This window comes from Hyperoodon ampullatus (assembly GCF_949752795.1).
Source record: "Hyperoodon ampullatus genome assembly, chromosome: 15".
Taxonomy (NCBI): Eukaryota; Metazoa; Chordata; class Mammalia; order Artiodactyla; family Ziphiidae; genus Hyperoodon; species Hyperoodon ampullatus.
Genome location: NC_136928.1, coordinates 70578300 through 70590811, shown reverse-complemented (window position 1 = coordinate 70590811; position 12512 = coordinate 70578300). Strand labels below are relative to the sequence as shown.

Sequence of the window (12512 nt, the reverse complement as noted above, 5' to 3'; positions counted from 1 at the left end):
ACATAATAATGATTTCAAAACCATACACTCTGAAAGACCAAAATAAAATATTAGGAAAATATTTACATAAAATAATGTAATGCCAAATTAATAGAACTTTTGTTTACCTCTCTCATCTTTTTGAGTACAGCAAAGCATTTTTTCAATAATTACAGTTTTAAAATATTGATCTCTCTGGCCATATTAATACCAAGACATAAAAGTATAAAAATCCATCCTAAAAGAAAGTTCATCCTATCATACCACATATATTAACTTGGAAAATGCTTCAGACAGTAAGTATGATTTAGTTATCCCAGGTCAAATGTTAAGAATTCCACTTCTCCAACAAAGAGGTACATCTAAAGATTACTCAAAATGTAGGGGGCTTCCCTGGTGGCGCAGTGGTTGAGAGTCCGCCTGCCGATGCAGGGGACAAGGGTTCATGCCCCGGTCCAGGAAGATCCCACATGCCGCGGAGCGGCTGGGTCCGTGAGCCATGGCCGCTGAGCCTGAGCATCCGGAGCCTGTGCTCCGCTACGGGAGAGGCCACGACAGTGAGAGGCCCGCGTACCGCAAAAAAAAAAAAAAAAAAAAAAAATGTAGGACTTCTTTTTTTTAATGGTTAAAATGGTAAATTTTATACATATTTTATCACAGTTTTTTTTAACATCTTCATTGGAGTATAATTGCTTTACAATGGTGTGTTAGTTTCTGCTTTATAACAAAATGAATCAGTTATACATATACATATATCCCCATATCTCTTCCCTCTTGCGTCTTCCTCCCTCCCACCCTCCCTATCCCACCCCTCTAGGTGGTCACAAAGCCCCGAGCTGATCTCCCCCTGTGCTATGCCGCTGCTTCCCACTAGCTAGCTATTTTACATTTTACCACAGTTTTTAAAATAGGAAAAAAAAAAGTAGGACTCCTTCAGTGGCAGCAATTTTGTTTCTAGGCCAAAAAAACCTAACGGTTCTTATCCTAATATACAACATCTAAAGCCCTACACCAGAGAAGGCAAATTTAGGATAACATATTAAAACAAACTCAATTAGTATTTTCAAGATTCTACAGCACCATTAAAAAGATAAATGAAAAAAGTTTATCTAATATCACTATAGATAATGCAGGAAATTCTAAGCAATGCAATAAGAATAAAGCAAATTTAAAAATGGAACTAATGGAAAGAAATTGAACAAACACTGTTACCTGTAAAGAATATGATTATACACTAGAAAATCCAAGAGAATCAACTAATGACTGCCATAGTCTACCAGCAAAATAACAAGACTGAAGATGGAAATAGAAAAACCAAAAGGTTTTCCTAAACACCATCAATAACCAATATAAAAAAGGAAAGAAGATTCTATTCACAACTGCAAAAATACAAATGATAAACAATATTAAATAATCTTAACGAGAGAGGTATGAAACTATATAGAATACATCATGAGCCTGAATATAGACGTCAATTCTTCCTATGCATTTATACCTAGCTATAGTTAACTATATACATATGGTTGGTTTATAGTATTTTATTTTATAGATTTTAAAAATGCAAATCAAAATCCCAAAAAAGATTTGAGCGGGGGGGTGGGGGGGGAGAATTAAAACTTATTTGCAACATTATCTGAAAAAAATAATCAAGTAAGAACATCAAGGGGACTTCCCTGGTGGTCCAGTGGCTAAGACTCCACACTCCCAATGCAGGAGGGCTGGGTTCCATCCCTGGTCAGGAACTAGACCTCACATGCCGCAACTAAGAGTTTGCATGCCACAACTAAAAGATCCCGCATGCCGCAACTAAAGATCCTGCGTGCCTCAACTAAGACCCGACGCAGCCAAATAAATAAATATATTTTTTTAATTAAAGAAAAAGAACATCAAGAAAATTTTGGATTAGTGTGCTAGCTCCAATTTCAGAACATTTAAACCTGTTTTAGTAACTAGCACTTCATACACACTTCTTGTTTAATTTTCTTAACAATTCTATGAAATACATGTTTCCTCTTACTAAATAGATAAAGAACCCAAGGCTAACAGAGGTTAGGTATAAGATTATACAACTGGGTGTCCATATAACTGCAAAGCCCAGGTTCTAAAACACAAAGTTAAGATGCACCCTACTTTATACTGATACATATTACAGAACAGAATAATAGAATGAAGAATACACCAAAGAAAAGAAACACAGATCAGTGGAAAATAGCAGCCCAGGAAACAAATCATAGTAATTGAAAGAATTTTATATAAGATAATAAGCATAAAAATAAATGGAACAGAGATGAATTATAACACAAATATTGTTTTAAAATAGGGAGGGGGCTTCCCTGGCGGCGCAGTGGTTAAGAATCCGCCTGCCAATGCAGGGGACATGGGTTCGATCCCTGGTCCGGGAAGATCCCACATGCCACGGAGCAACTAAGCCCGTGTGCCACAACTACTGAGCCTGCGCTCTAGAGCCACAACTACTGAAGCCTGCATGCCAGAACTCCTGAAGCCTGCGTGCCTAGAGCCTGTGCTCCACAACAAGAGAAGCCATCACAATGAGAAGCCCTTGCACCAAAACGAAGAGTAACCCCTGCTTGCCGCAACTAGAGAAAGCCTGCGCAGAGCAACGAAGACCCAATGCAGCCAAAAAATAAATTACTTAATTAAATAAATAAATCTATTAAAAAAATAGGGAGGATTCAGATCCTCATTTCACAAAACAAAATGAATTCTAACACAGGAACAAAGAAAAACAAAAGATTCATGTATTTTTAATTCATAAAAATCTAAGAACTTTTGTTACTCAAAAATTACAATCTGAACCAAACGGCGAACACTCATATGAGACAAATAATTAAATTTGCCATTAACAGGATTGGTTCTTTAATGCATAAAGAGCTTGTATGACAGTATTTTACCAAAAAATACCTTCTTATACAAAGAATGTAGACAATTCAAAAAGAAGATAGAAATAAATAACTTCTTAAAAAATGTTCATTCATTTAACAATTTTAGAATGCTTCCTAGGTTGAATGTCTTGGCCCGTGCTATCCAACAATACCACTGTTATCATAGAGCTCATAACTCAGTGCATTTATTGGAAAAAGGAAGTAAATTACTATATTTCAGTGTGATTAATAAGCAGCACTCTTTAAGTACAGGGTGCTATCAGAGACTCATAAATGGCTTTCCTGAAAAAGTGTTATGAAAGCACAAACCCAACAGATCAAAGGCAGAAAGGATGAATTTCAAGAAATAAAAACAGGATGTACAAAGGACCAGAGGCTAAAAAAAACCTCTTGGCCCTTTGGGGTAGAGGATATAGTTCATTACAGCCAGCTTCTTTTAAGGTTTTAGGGTAATGTAAAGGTAAAGATACTGGGGTAAGGGAGTGGAAGGGGGAAGGAGAATCAGACTGTGAAGGGCTATGAAGGGTTCTGTAAACCACGTTAAAAGTTGGAATGTACACTGAAGACAATGAGGAAGCATTAAGATGCTTAAGCAGGGGAAGTGACATAAGCATACACATGTCTTTGGATGACAACTGTAACTCAGCATGTCAGTATAGGAAAGGGTTTTGAAAGAAGGCAAAACAATAGGAAAGATGACCAGTTAGGAGTTTGCTATAATAACCCAGGCATGAGATGTTAATAACAGTATAGACAAGAACAGTGTCAGAGGAGGTAGAAGGAAGAGCTTGGAATTAGACTTACTTAGTAAGAAAAATCCATAGGACTTGGTCATTTACTAGATATAGAAGGGAAGAAAGAGGAAAGAGTTGAGAATGATGTCCAATTCTAGTTGGGACAAACTGAATGGATGGTAGCTCATAGGACTCATGGGAAGAGAAGGAAAGACACAAGCCAGCATATACCAAAAGATCTGTGACACAACAAAGGGTGATAGGCAACTGGACAAAGTTTAAAGCTCAAGAGTGATTGAGAAAGATTTGGTAGTTACTAACAAAGATGAAAAATAATGAAAACAAATGAAAATACTGAGAAACATCATTTATCTGTTAGATTGATAAATATTAGAATACCATTATTAGCAAATAGATGATGGGAAAATTGGTATTCTCATGAATAGTGAGAATGGAAAAAAGTATAATTTTCTGAAATTAAATTTGGCAAGTATGCCAAATATATGCCAAAATGTATATTCAGGGATATTCTGCAATTCATCCCACTCCCAAAGATTCCCTTACTTCTTAGTGTTCTCTACATTTTTTCCCATAGTACTTATCTTCTAACATTTTATCTATCACACTGATTGTTTTATTGTCTGTCTCCATCTAAAATGTAAGCTGAATAAGGGCAGGGATCCTAGTATATTTGGTTCACTGACATATTCCAGTTACCTAGGACAACATCTGGCACATGATGGGCACTTTGACAAAATATCTGTATGAGTGAATGAATATATGAAAGTGCAAACGATTCAAATAAATAAGAAGATATTATTTTCATCTATCTAGTTGGCAAAGATTTTAAAAGATGAACAGTGCTCAGAAATGACAAGGGAATAGAAAAAATAACCCTCTCATACATTAGTGATGAAATGTAAATTGGTACAACCTTTCTGGGAGGCAATTTAACAATCTCTATCAGATTTTGAAATGTATATACACTTTGACACAGCAATCAGTTTTTAAAATCTACCTTAAGGTCTGAATCAGAAAATGTTATAAAGATGTATACTTAGAAAGATGTCTATCACAGCACTGCTTATAAAAGAGGAAAACTAGAAATTTCAATTTTTATCAATAAGGTTATATAAATTATGAAACATCCAAAAAAAAATACTATGCAGCTATTTTAAAAGAATGACATTAAATATATACTGACATGAAATAACATTCCCAACATAGTGGGGGGGAAAGCAAGTTACATTAACAACCTTACAGGAGAATATAATTTATATAAGATAATATATGGGTCTGTCTATATGGATAGAGAGAATATGGAAGTGTGGTCACCAAAATGTTAACACATATTACCTTCAGGTGCTTGGGCTTTAATTTTTACTTTCTTCTTTATGCTCTTCTTTTTTACTTGAATTTTCTACAGAGTATATCATCTTTCTAATCAGAAAAAACAAAGCTGTTTTCATTTGGAAAACCTTAAAAAGTTCTGTTTCTAATCCCCTTATGGTAATATACAATAAGAAAGAAAACTTATTTTCCATCATAAGGGTTCTCTACCAGATTGACAGGCCTTAAATAGCTTGACTTCTATTTCATCTTAAATCTAAATAAAAGGTTGAAACACTGTTTTCGGAAACTATTCCCAGAAAAAGAAACCCACCATCAATGCCCAAGCTAGTGCTACTGACACCAGCATTAAAGTCACGCTTTCTACTTGTCCAGAATCTTTTTTGTATTAATCTGGCATGCTAACACATGTTGCTCGAACAAAAAAGCCAAACCAAACCAAATCAACAACAACAAAATACATGTGTAGTCCTCATTAAAGGCGTATGTTCTAAAGTAAATGCTTCTTGCAAAGTGTGAAAAATCATATCATCCAACCTACCCTAAAAAACCCTATCTACCTATTAAGCTCAGAAATCAATTTGGAAACCACATAGTACAAGAGAAAGAATATGATCCCAGGAAACAAACAGTACCAAGTCTGCCCCCTACTAGCAGCATGATCATGGGCAATTTACTTAACTTCTTTGTATCTCAGTTTTCTCATCTATAAAATGATGATACCACAAATGCTAATGACTGTTGAGAGGTCTATATGTATTAACATATACGAAGCCCCAGTTTTATATACCTACCACATGTCTAGTTTGTAATGAGCAACAGATGCTAACTCCTATACCTTCATACTCAAAAGGACAGCAAATGTCACCATTTTTTCTGTGAAGCATGCCTGGACTTCCCTGTGGAAGCTTCTTAGTTCTGCTTTCATAACACTTTAGCCATATCACAATGTTTGTCACCCCCAAGAACAAGAACTCTTCCAGAGTAAGAACTATGTTATATCTTATTCATACTTTGAGCACCTAGTACAATGCCTGGCACAGGGTAAAAAAAAAAAAAGGCAGTATGAGTGAATAAATAAAGTAATTTATCAAAACATCTTTAAAAAACAGCACATTCTAGGATATAGCTGTCTCACTATTAAATCAAAGTCAAAGCAATGAACTAGAAAAGCGTATGTAAAAGAGGTTAAAATTAAACCAATTCCTTGAGAAAGGCTAAGCCAACCAAAATAAGCCATACCACTGATATACATTAAATCAGTAACAGAATGTTCTTAATGTAAAATTTAAAAATTGATAGTTTCTTAGCTCCTACTATGTATTTCAATTCAAATAACTAAAATTGTCAAAACAAACAGCACACACATGGCACACAGGCTAGCCAGGTGAAAGTCAGAAAAAAATGATTATTTGGTTTTCCCTTAGCCATTAATAAACAGATATGTAAAATTACTGAAACAGTTTAAGAAAACTTCCCAGAGGGCATAAAAGAAAGGCTCTGGAGTGAAGAAAAAAGTTTCTAATAGAAGAGCTTGCTGTTAAAGAGTAAATTAAAGTAATTTAGTCTCATTTCAAAAACTAAAAAACAAGGAAGGGTTATCAATGCAAATAATCAAATTAACATTTCACCAAAATCTACATGGGAAAAACTTCGATTAAAGACTTAAATTTGTTCAAAATATCTCTAAAGAAAAATTACTTAAAAGTATACACAGGGCTTCCCTAGTGGCGCAGTGGTTGAGAGTCTGCCTGCCGATTCAGGGGACGCGGGTTCGTGCCCCGGTCCGGGAAGATCCCACATGCCGCGGAGCAGCTGGGCCCGTGAGCCATGGCTGCTGAGCTTGCGCGTCCGGAGCCTGTGCTCCACAACGGGAGAGGCCACAACAGTGAGAGGCCCGCGTACCGCAAAAAAAAAAAAAAAAAAGTATACACAATCCAGTGTCTTCTAATAAAAGTCCTATTAGACCTACTTGACTGCAGCATTATGGTTCTTTAACTATCATGATAATTATGTAAATGCAAGTGATGACCCTGTTAGTATTTGAAAACTATTTAGTCTCTTAATTTAAAATTACATTCACACTAAAATTGTTTACCCATTGAAGTGCACAGCAAAAGCTGCTTTAATATAGACAAAGGTAAATGTAAATAGAAAAAACATAAAATCTAAATTAGGAAAGTGTAAACTAATGAGGTTTTGGAGAATCAGAAAGTTATTTGTTTAGTTACTGAGCAATTTCTAATTCAAAACCTCTTTAGTACCCTTAGAGTCCTAAATTATCATATGAAACTTATTACAATCAAAATATTCTAGATCATGGTAAATATTTCATTTCTGTCCACTTTAGTTCAAATAAAAAGCAATAAAATTGGGGACATGGGTTTACTTTCTGAAGGCAACTCTTCCTTCTACCCTACTTAAAAAAAAAAAAAATCCCACTATCATTTTAGGAAAAAATATCTTGAGTTGACCAATAAACTAATTTATTACCACACAAAAACATAGACACAGTAAAGTTTTCCAGAATTTTGTCCAAACAACAGAAAAACAAAGTCTTCCAGGTTACAACCATAAGTAAAAATATACGGTAATTCTAACTATAAAGTAGTAAAAATCACTCTAAATTGAAAGAAATTTCAATATAAATTGAAATCAATGATATAAATTGCTTACATTGTAAAATGAAGGTAAGGTTTATGTACAGCAGCAGCTGATGACTGTTTCTTTGGTGATCCTGAGTGACAACTGGTCTCGAAAATTGATAAAGCATTCTCATCTTCACTATCATCTAAAATCAGAGTTTCTATATCTGTTTTAAAAAAAATCACAAAGATTATGAGGATTAAAAAGTCCTTTAATATTAATGTGCTACCAAAGCTAAGAAAAACTGGTTTAAAAATCAAGTGGCAAAAACTAATAAGACATCCATCAAATAACACAGATTGTCCGAGGAAATTGACAAACTACAGTATTCTGAATAATTTATAAATGGAACCAATGTAGTTCTTTCACCTTTACAGACTACTTAAGTGTTATGAGATGCATTTTGGGAGACTACAAGAACTCTGGAAAAGAAATGGCACTCTCATAAAATACTCACCTACTTACTAAAAATTTCTAAGTTAATTTTGACCAAAACCAGCACATTTAATATAAATAAGATGGTTTAATTAATAGAGTAATTGAAGTATGGCCCAGTTCTTACAAAAGCAACAAGGAACAAATTGACCTTTATTTTTTCACATGGCACACACACACATATTTCAAGGAAAATCTAGTCTTAGTTAAGAAGGGACTCGGGAATTCAGTGGGAAAAAAAACAATCTTAAAAGTGTAGGGCTTCCCTGGTGGCACAGTGGTTGAGTCCGCCTGCCGATGCAGGGGACACGGGTTCGTGCCCCGGTCCGGGAAGATCCCACATGCCGTGGAGCGGCTAGGCCTGTGAGCCATGGCCGCTGAGCCTGTGCGTCCAGAGCCTGTGCTCCGCAATGGGAGAGGCCACAACAGTGAGAGGCCCGCGTACCGCAAAAAAAAAAAAATAAAAAATGTACTCATTCAAGTAACATTGGGTCTTAAGTTATTGTTCGATGGACTAACGGGAACTAAAATTCCAACTGAAAGTGCCATACTTAAAAATTTATCTGGACTACAACCTAAAGTATTAATAGCCATAATTCATACATACCTAACAAAAGTGTCAATTCATTCAATAAAAAGCAATGCTACATGTGTAGGAGAAATGGGAGGAAATTAAGATTGACAGAAATCATACCCTTCTCCAAAAAAACAAAGAAAAAAAATAGGCATGCTTTCTAAAATGAGATACTGAATTGTGCTGGCAGACACAGATTTCAATGGCTTTTTAAAGCCAAGTATTTAATACAACTAATATTGTAAAAGTTAATCAGAAAATAATTGAGGACCCTGTGATTGATAATTTCATATATAAGGAAAGGATACTTGTCTAAGAAAAATATTAAAGACCAAAACAATCCAGAATAATATATCTAAATAACTAAAAAACAATTATTAATAATCAGAGAAAATTTGGTTTCTTTCCTCCACTGGTATGTGAAGAAAAAAAATGAAACTAAAGCATACTTTATACTTATGGGGAAAAAATGGTAAGAAAACACAGATAATAATGCCATAAAAAAATTCTCAAATGCAAGTAAAGAAGTTACAATCTCTCAGAAGAGAAGGTAAGATTTTTATGACCTTCTAAAGGTGACATAGTCTTTTAAAAATTAAAAAAATTTGGGAAAAGATACATATCCTCAGTTTTGAAAATCAAAGATAAGAAATGTACAATTCATGGCAGAGTAGCTGGCTCATACGTATTATTTGTTCTCCTCCTCATTTGACAAATTTAAGAAATCAAGTAATCGATGTGATATTTCATGAGAATCTACCCTAAAAAAAAGTTTCTGAAAAATATATGTATGACAAGCAAAATTCATTGAATATCGATGATTTTTACTATATATAACAGTTTTACCATTAACATAATTCATTGGACAATTTTTTATACAGTGCAGACTACATGTTAAACAAAGAAAATTAGGATATTTTTTTTAAATTACTGTCTCTTCTAAGTTCATGGGCTTTTACTTTGATTAGCACAGGAACCTAGAGCTTTCCTGTACATAAGTAACATTTTTAAAAGTAGCTTTCTGTTTTTATCTCAAATCCAAACTACAATCTTGAGGCCAGAACTCAAGACCTTCTATCATCAGGTTCTAATTTACTGCCCTACTAGTAATTTACACTCCATTAGCACAGCACACTGCAGAGTGCTGTGCCAATAACAATAGTATGATGAGTTGAATCCAGAGGGACATTATAGCAACATGGTTAAGAGCATGGGCTCTGGAGTCAGGCTCCCTGGGTTTGAGCAAGACCTAGAACTTACTGAGTGACCCTATATAAGTGAACATCTTCATTTTTGATAGAGTAAGAGTACCTACCCCCAGGATTGTTATGAGGATTAATAAATGACAATTTATGTAAGGGCTTTATAATAATAAAAGAAATGTAAGCCAATACTATCATAGCCAACTTTTCTAAAGATGGCAACACTCCTACATTAAGATATTCAGAATGTCCCAAGAGTGAACAAACAGAACAAACATCCATTCATTCTTTTTATGGACAATGACTAGGCAACTACTGGATGCTAGACAATATGCTAGGCCTAGAATAAACAGTGGCCAATGAAATGGATACATTTCCTATATTCATGGCAAATACAAAAGAGTAACACATAAATAACCTTATAAGAAAACTCAGAATTTATTTACTTATGCCTGTACTTGTTTCATTTTAACAATATGAAAAGGTAATTTATACTACCTTCTTTCTTGTCACTCTGGCTAATTTCAGCATGAGGAAACACTTTTTGCAAGACTGCTAGGATGTTGTTGAAGCTTCTTTCCAGCAGTGGTCTTATGATGGGGGATAGTGCATGTCCCGAAGACATGACAGCGCGCTGGGAAGCAGGCACAATATTCTGCATTGCATGGTAAAAATCTTGGGCGTTGAGCACTATTGAGGAAACATCTAGCTGCAGTTTATGACTGCTAGCATAGATCTGGGGATAACGCCTCCGCAGGGCAATCAGGGCAGCTTCAGTGCACAGGGCCTTGATATCAGCTCCGCAATAGCCTAATGCACAAAAGGAAAAGGATAACAAAGGTAAGTCCATTTTTCCAAGTATCAACTCTATTTTGCAAATATGCACATCTTTATCTAAAATAAAATACTAAATCAATCATGTGCAATTTCACTAGCAAAGTGAAAAATGACCATTTAAAGTCACCTAGTAGACATGGGAACAGATGTATATGTATAACTGATTCACTTTGTTATAAAGCAGAAACTAACACACCATTGTAAAGCAATTATACTCCAATAAAGTTGTAAAAATAAATAAATAAATAAATAAATAAAATAAAGTCACCTAATAAAACTGTTTACTCATTAAGACTAAAAATGTTTTGAATATTTTAATTAACAAACACATGAACTAATGATATTAAAAGAAAACAAGTCATATATTTTGTGCCAAAACCACTGATTATAATGTACATCTTTCTTCAGGAAAGGTTTAAAAAAAATAGATTCATCCTTCATCCTTCATCAATATTTCCAATCATTAGTTTAGTCCTCATGACATTACAGTTTTCTACAAATTTTCCTAATATTACTAATTTCCAAATACATATAATGGTGCAGTACAAAGTAGTATACATAAGCGGAAACTTCAAAATCAGAGCTATTCTACTACTAACTCTGAGTGCAACCCACAAGCAGGTTAATATCTTATTACCCCCAAAACTATACTTTAAAGTTATGATCATCTCTGATAATTCCAAAGGTATTACAGGGAATGAGAATCCATTAAATTTCTATATTATCTTCCTTTTTATATATATATTTAGTTTAAAATGATTGATAACCTAGTTCAAAGGGCTACAGAGATATGAGGTATCATCCATTACCCATAGTTAACTGATCATGTAGTTAAACAACAGATCAAGCCACCAGTGCTCTGAAATCATTTCATTCATTTGAGCGACAAATACATAGAAAAACATATGAACTGTTAGGTCTTTACCACAAATGGGAAGAAAACCTCAAACTAGTCATGGTGTTTTTTTATACTGACAATTAAACCTGCATTTGGCCACCTTTATCAGTTATGCCAGCAGCGGGAACCACCCGAACTAGTTACAGAACATTAGTCCCTAAGCTCTTCAAAGAGTGGTATCAGATTTATTTATCTTTTTATATCTCACAATGACCTTGTAGAACACTTAAATACTGAAATTAAAATGGTGATTACAAAGGAAAACTACGAGCAGAGAAGAAATAGTACCAGACTAACTGGCAGAAAAAGAACATTAAGGAACAAAACCATATAAATCAAACTGACTCACACATCTATAATAAATTCTATCCCTATATCCCTCAGTAGGGCAAATGATCACGTTAAACAAGCCCTACACATAACAGAAAACTCCTCACCCTGCTCTCCTTTTTCCACAGCACTTACCACCTTATCATTTACCTATTATGTTTACTGTCTGCGTTCCCCAACTAGAATGTGACCTCTGTAAGAATAGGGGTATTTGTTTGTTTTGTTCGCTAAATGTATCTCAACTACCAAGAACGATGCCTGGCCTGGCATTCAGTAGATATCCAAAAAATATTTCTTGAGTGAAAGAATGAATGAAAAAAGAAAAGAGTAACTCCAAGGTTATAGTTTGGAAATGTAAAACTATTAGGTTACCATGTATTACAAAAAAGAGGGGGATGAATCATATCTATTAGGCTTTTCTTTTTCTAAGAAATCTAAATTCTTTTATTATTAAACCAACTTACTCACTGTAACTAAAAATTTCAATGAAAATTATGAAGTACTATATTCATAAACATTTATTCAGACGTAGGGGAAAACTTAATATGACCTATGAGAATTTAATTCAGAAAACTATAAGCAGATTAAGCATTAACACTGTCCCATGACAGCAATCAATCTCCC

General features: G+C 34.5%; 1 protein-coding gene across 3 annotated transcripts in view; it reads right to left on the bottom strand.

Moving 5' to 3' along the window:
- Positions 1–12512, bottom strand: part of ATAD2B (ATPase family AAA domain containing 2B) — a 150668-nt gene that overhangs the window by 63110 nt on the left and 75046 nt on the right. For all 3 annotated transcript variants that reach the window (XM_079720413.1, XM_079720412.1, XM_079720414.1), the window contains 2 exons: positions 10322–10633; positions 7643–7778 (listed from right to left, as the gene is read on the bottom strand). In XM_079720413.1, the coding sequence (XP_079576539.1) occupies positions 7643–7778; positions 10322–10633 (448 nt within the window). The remainder of the gene's footprint in view (positions 1–7642; positions 7779–10321; positions 10634–12512) is intronic.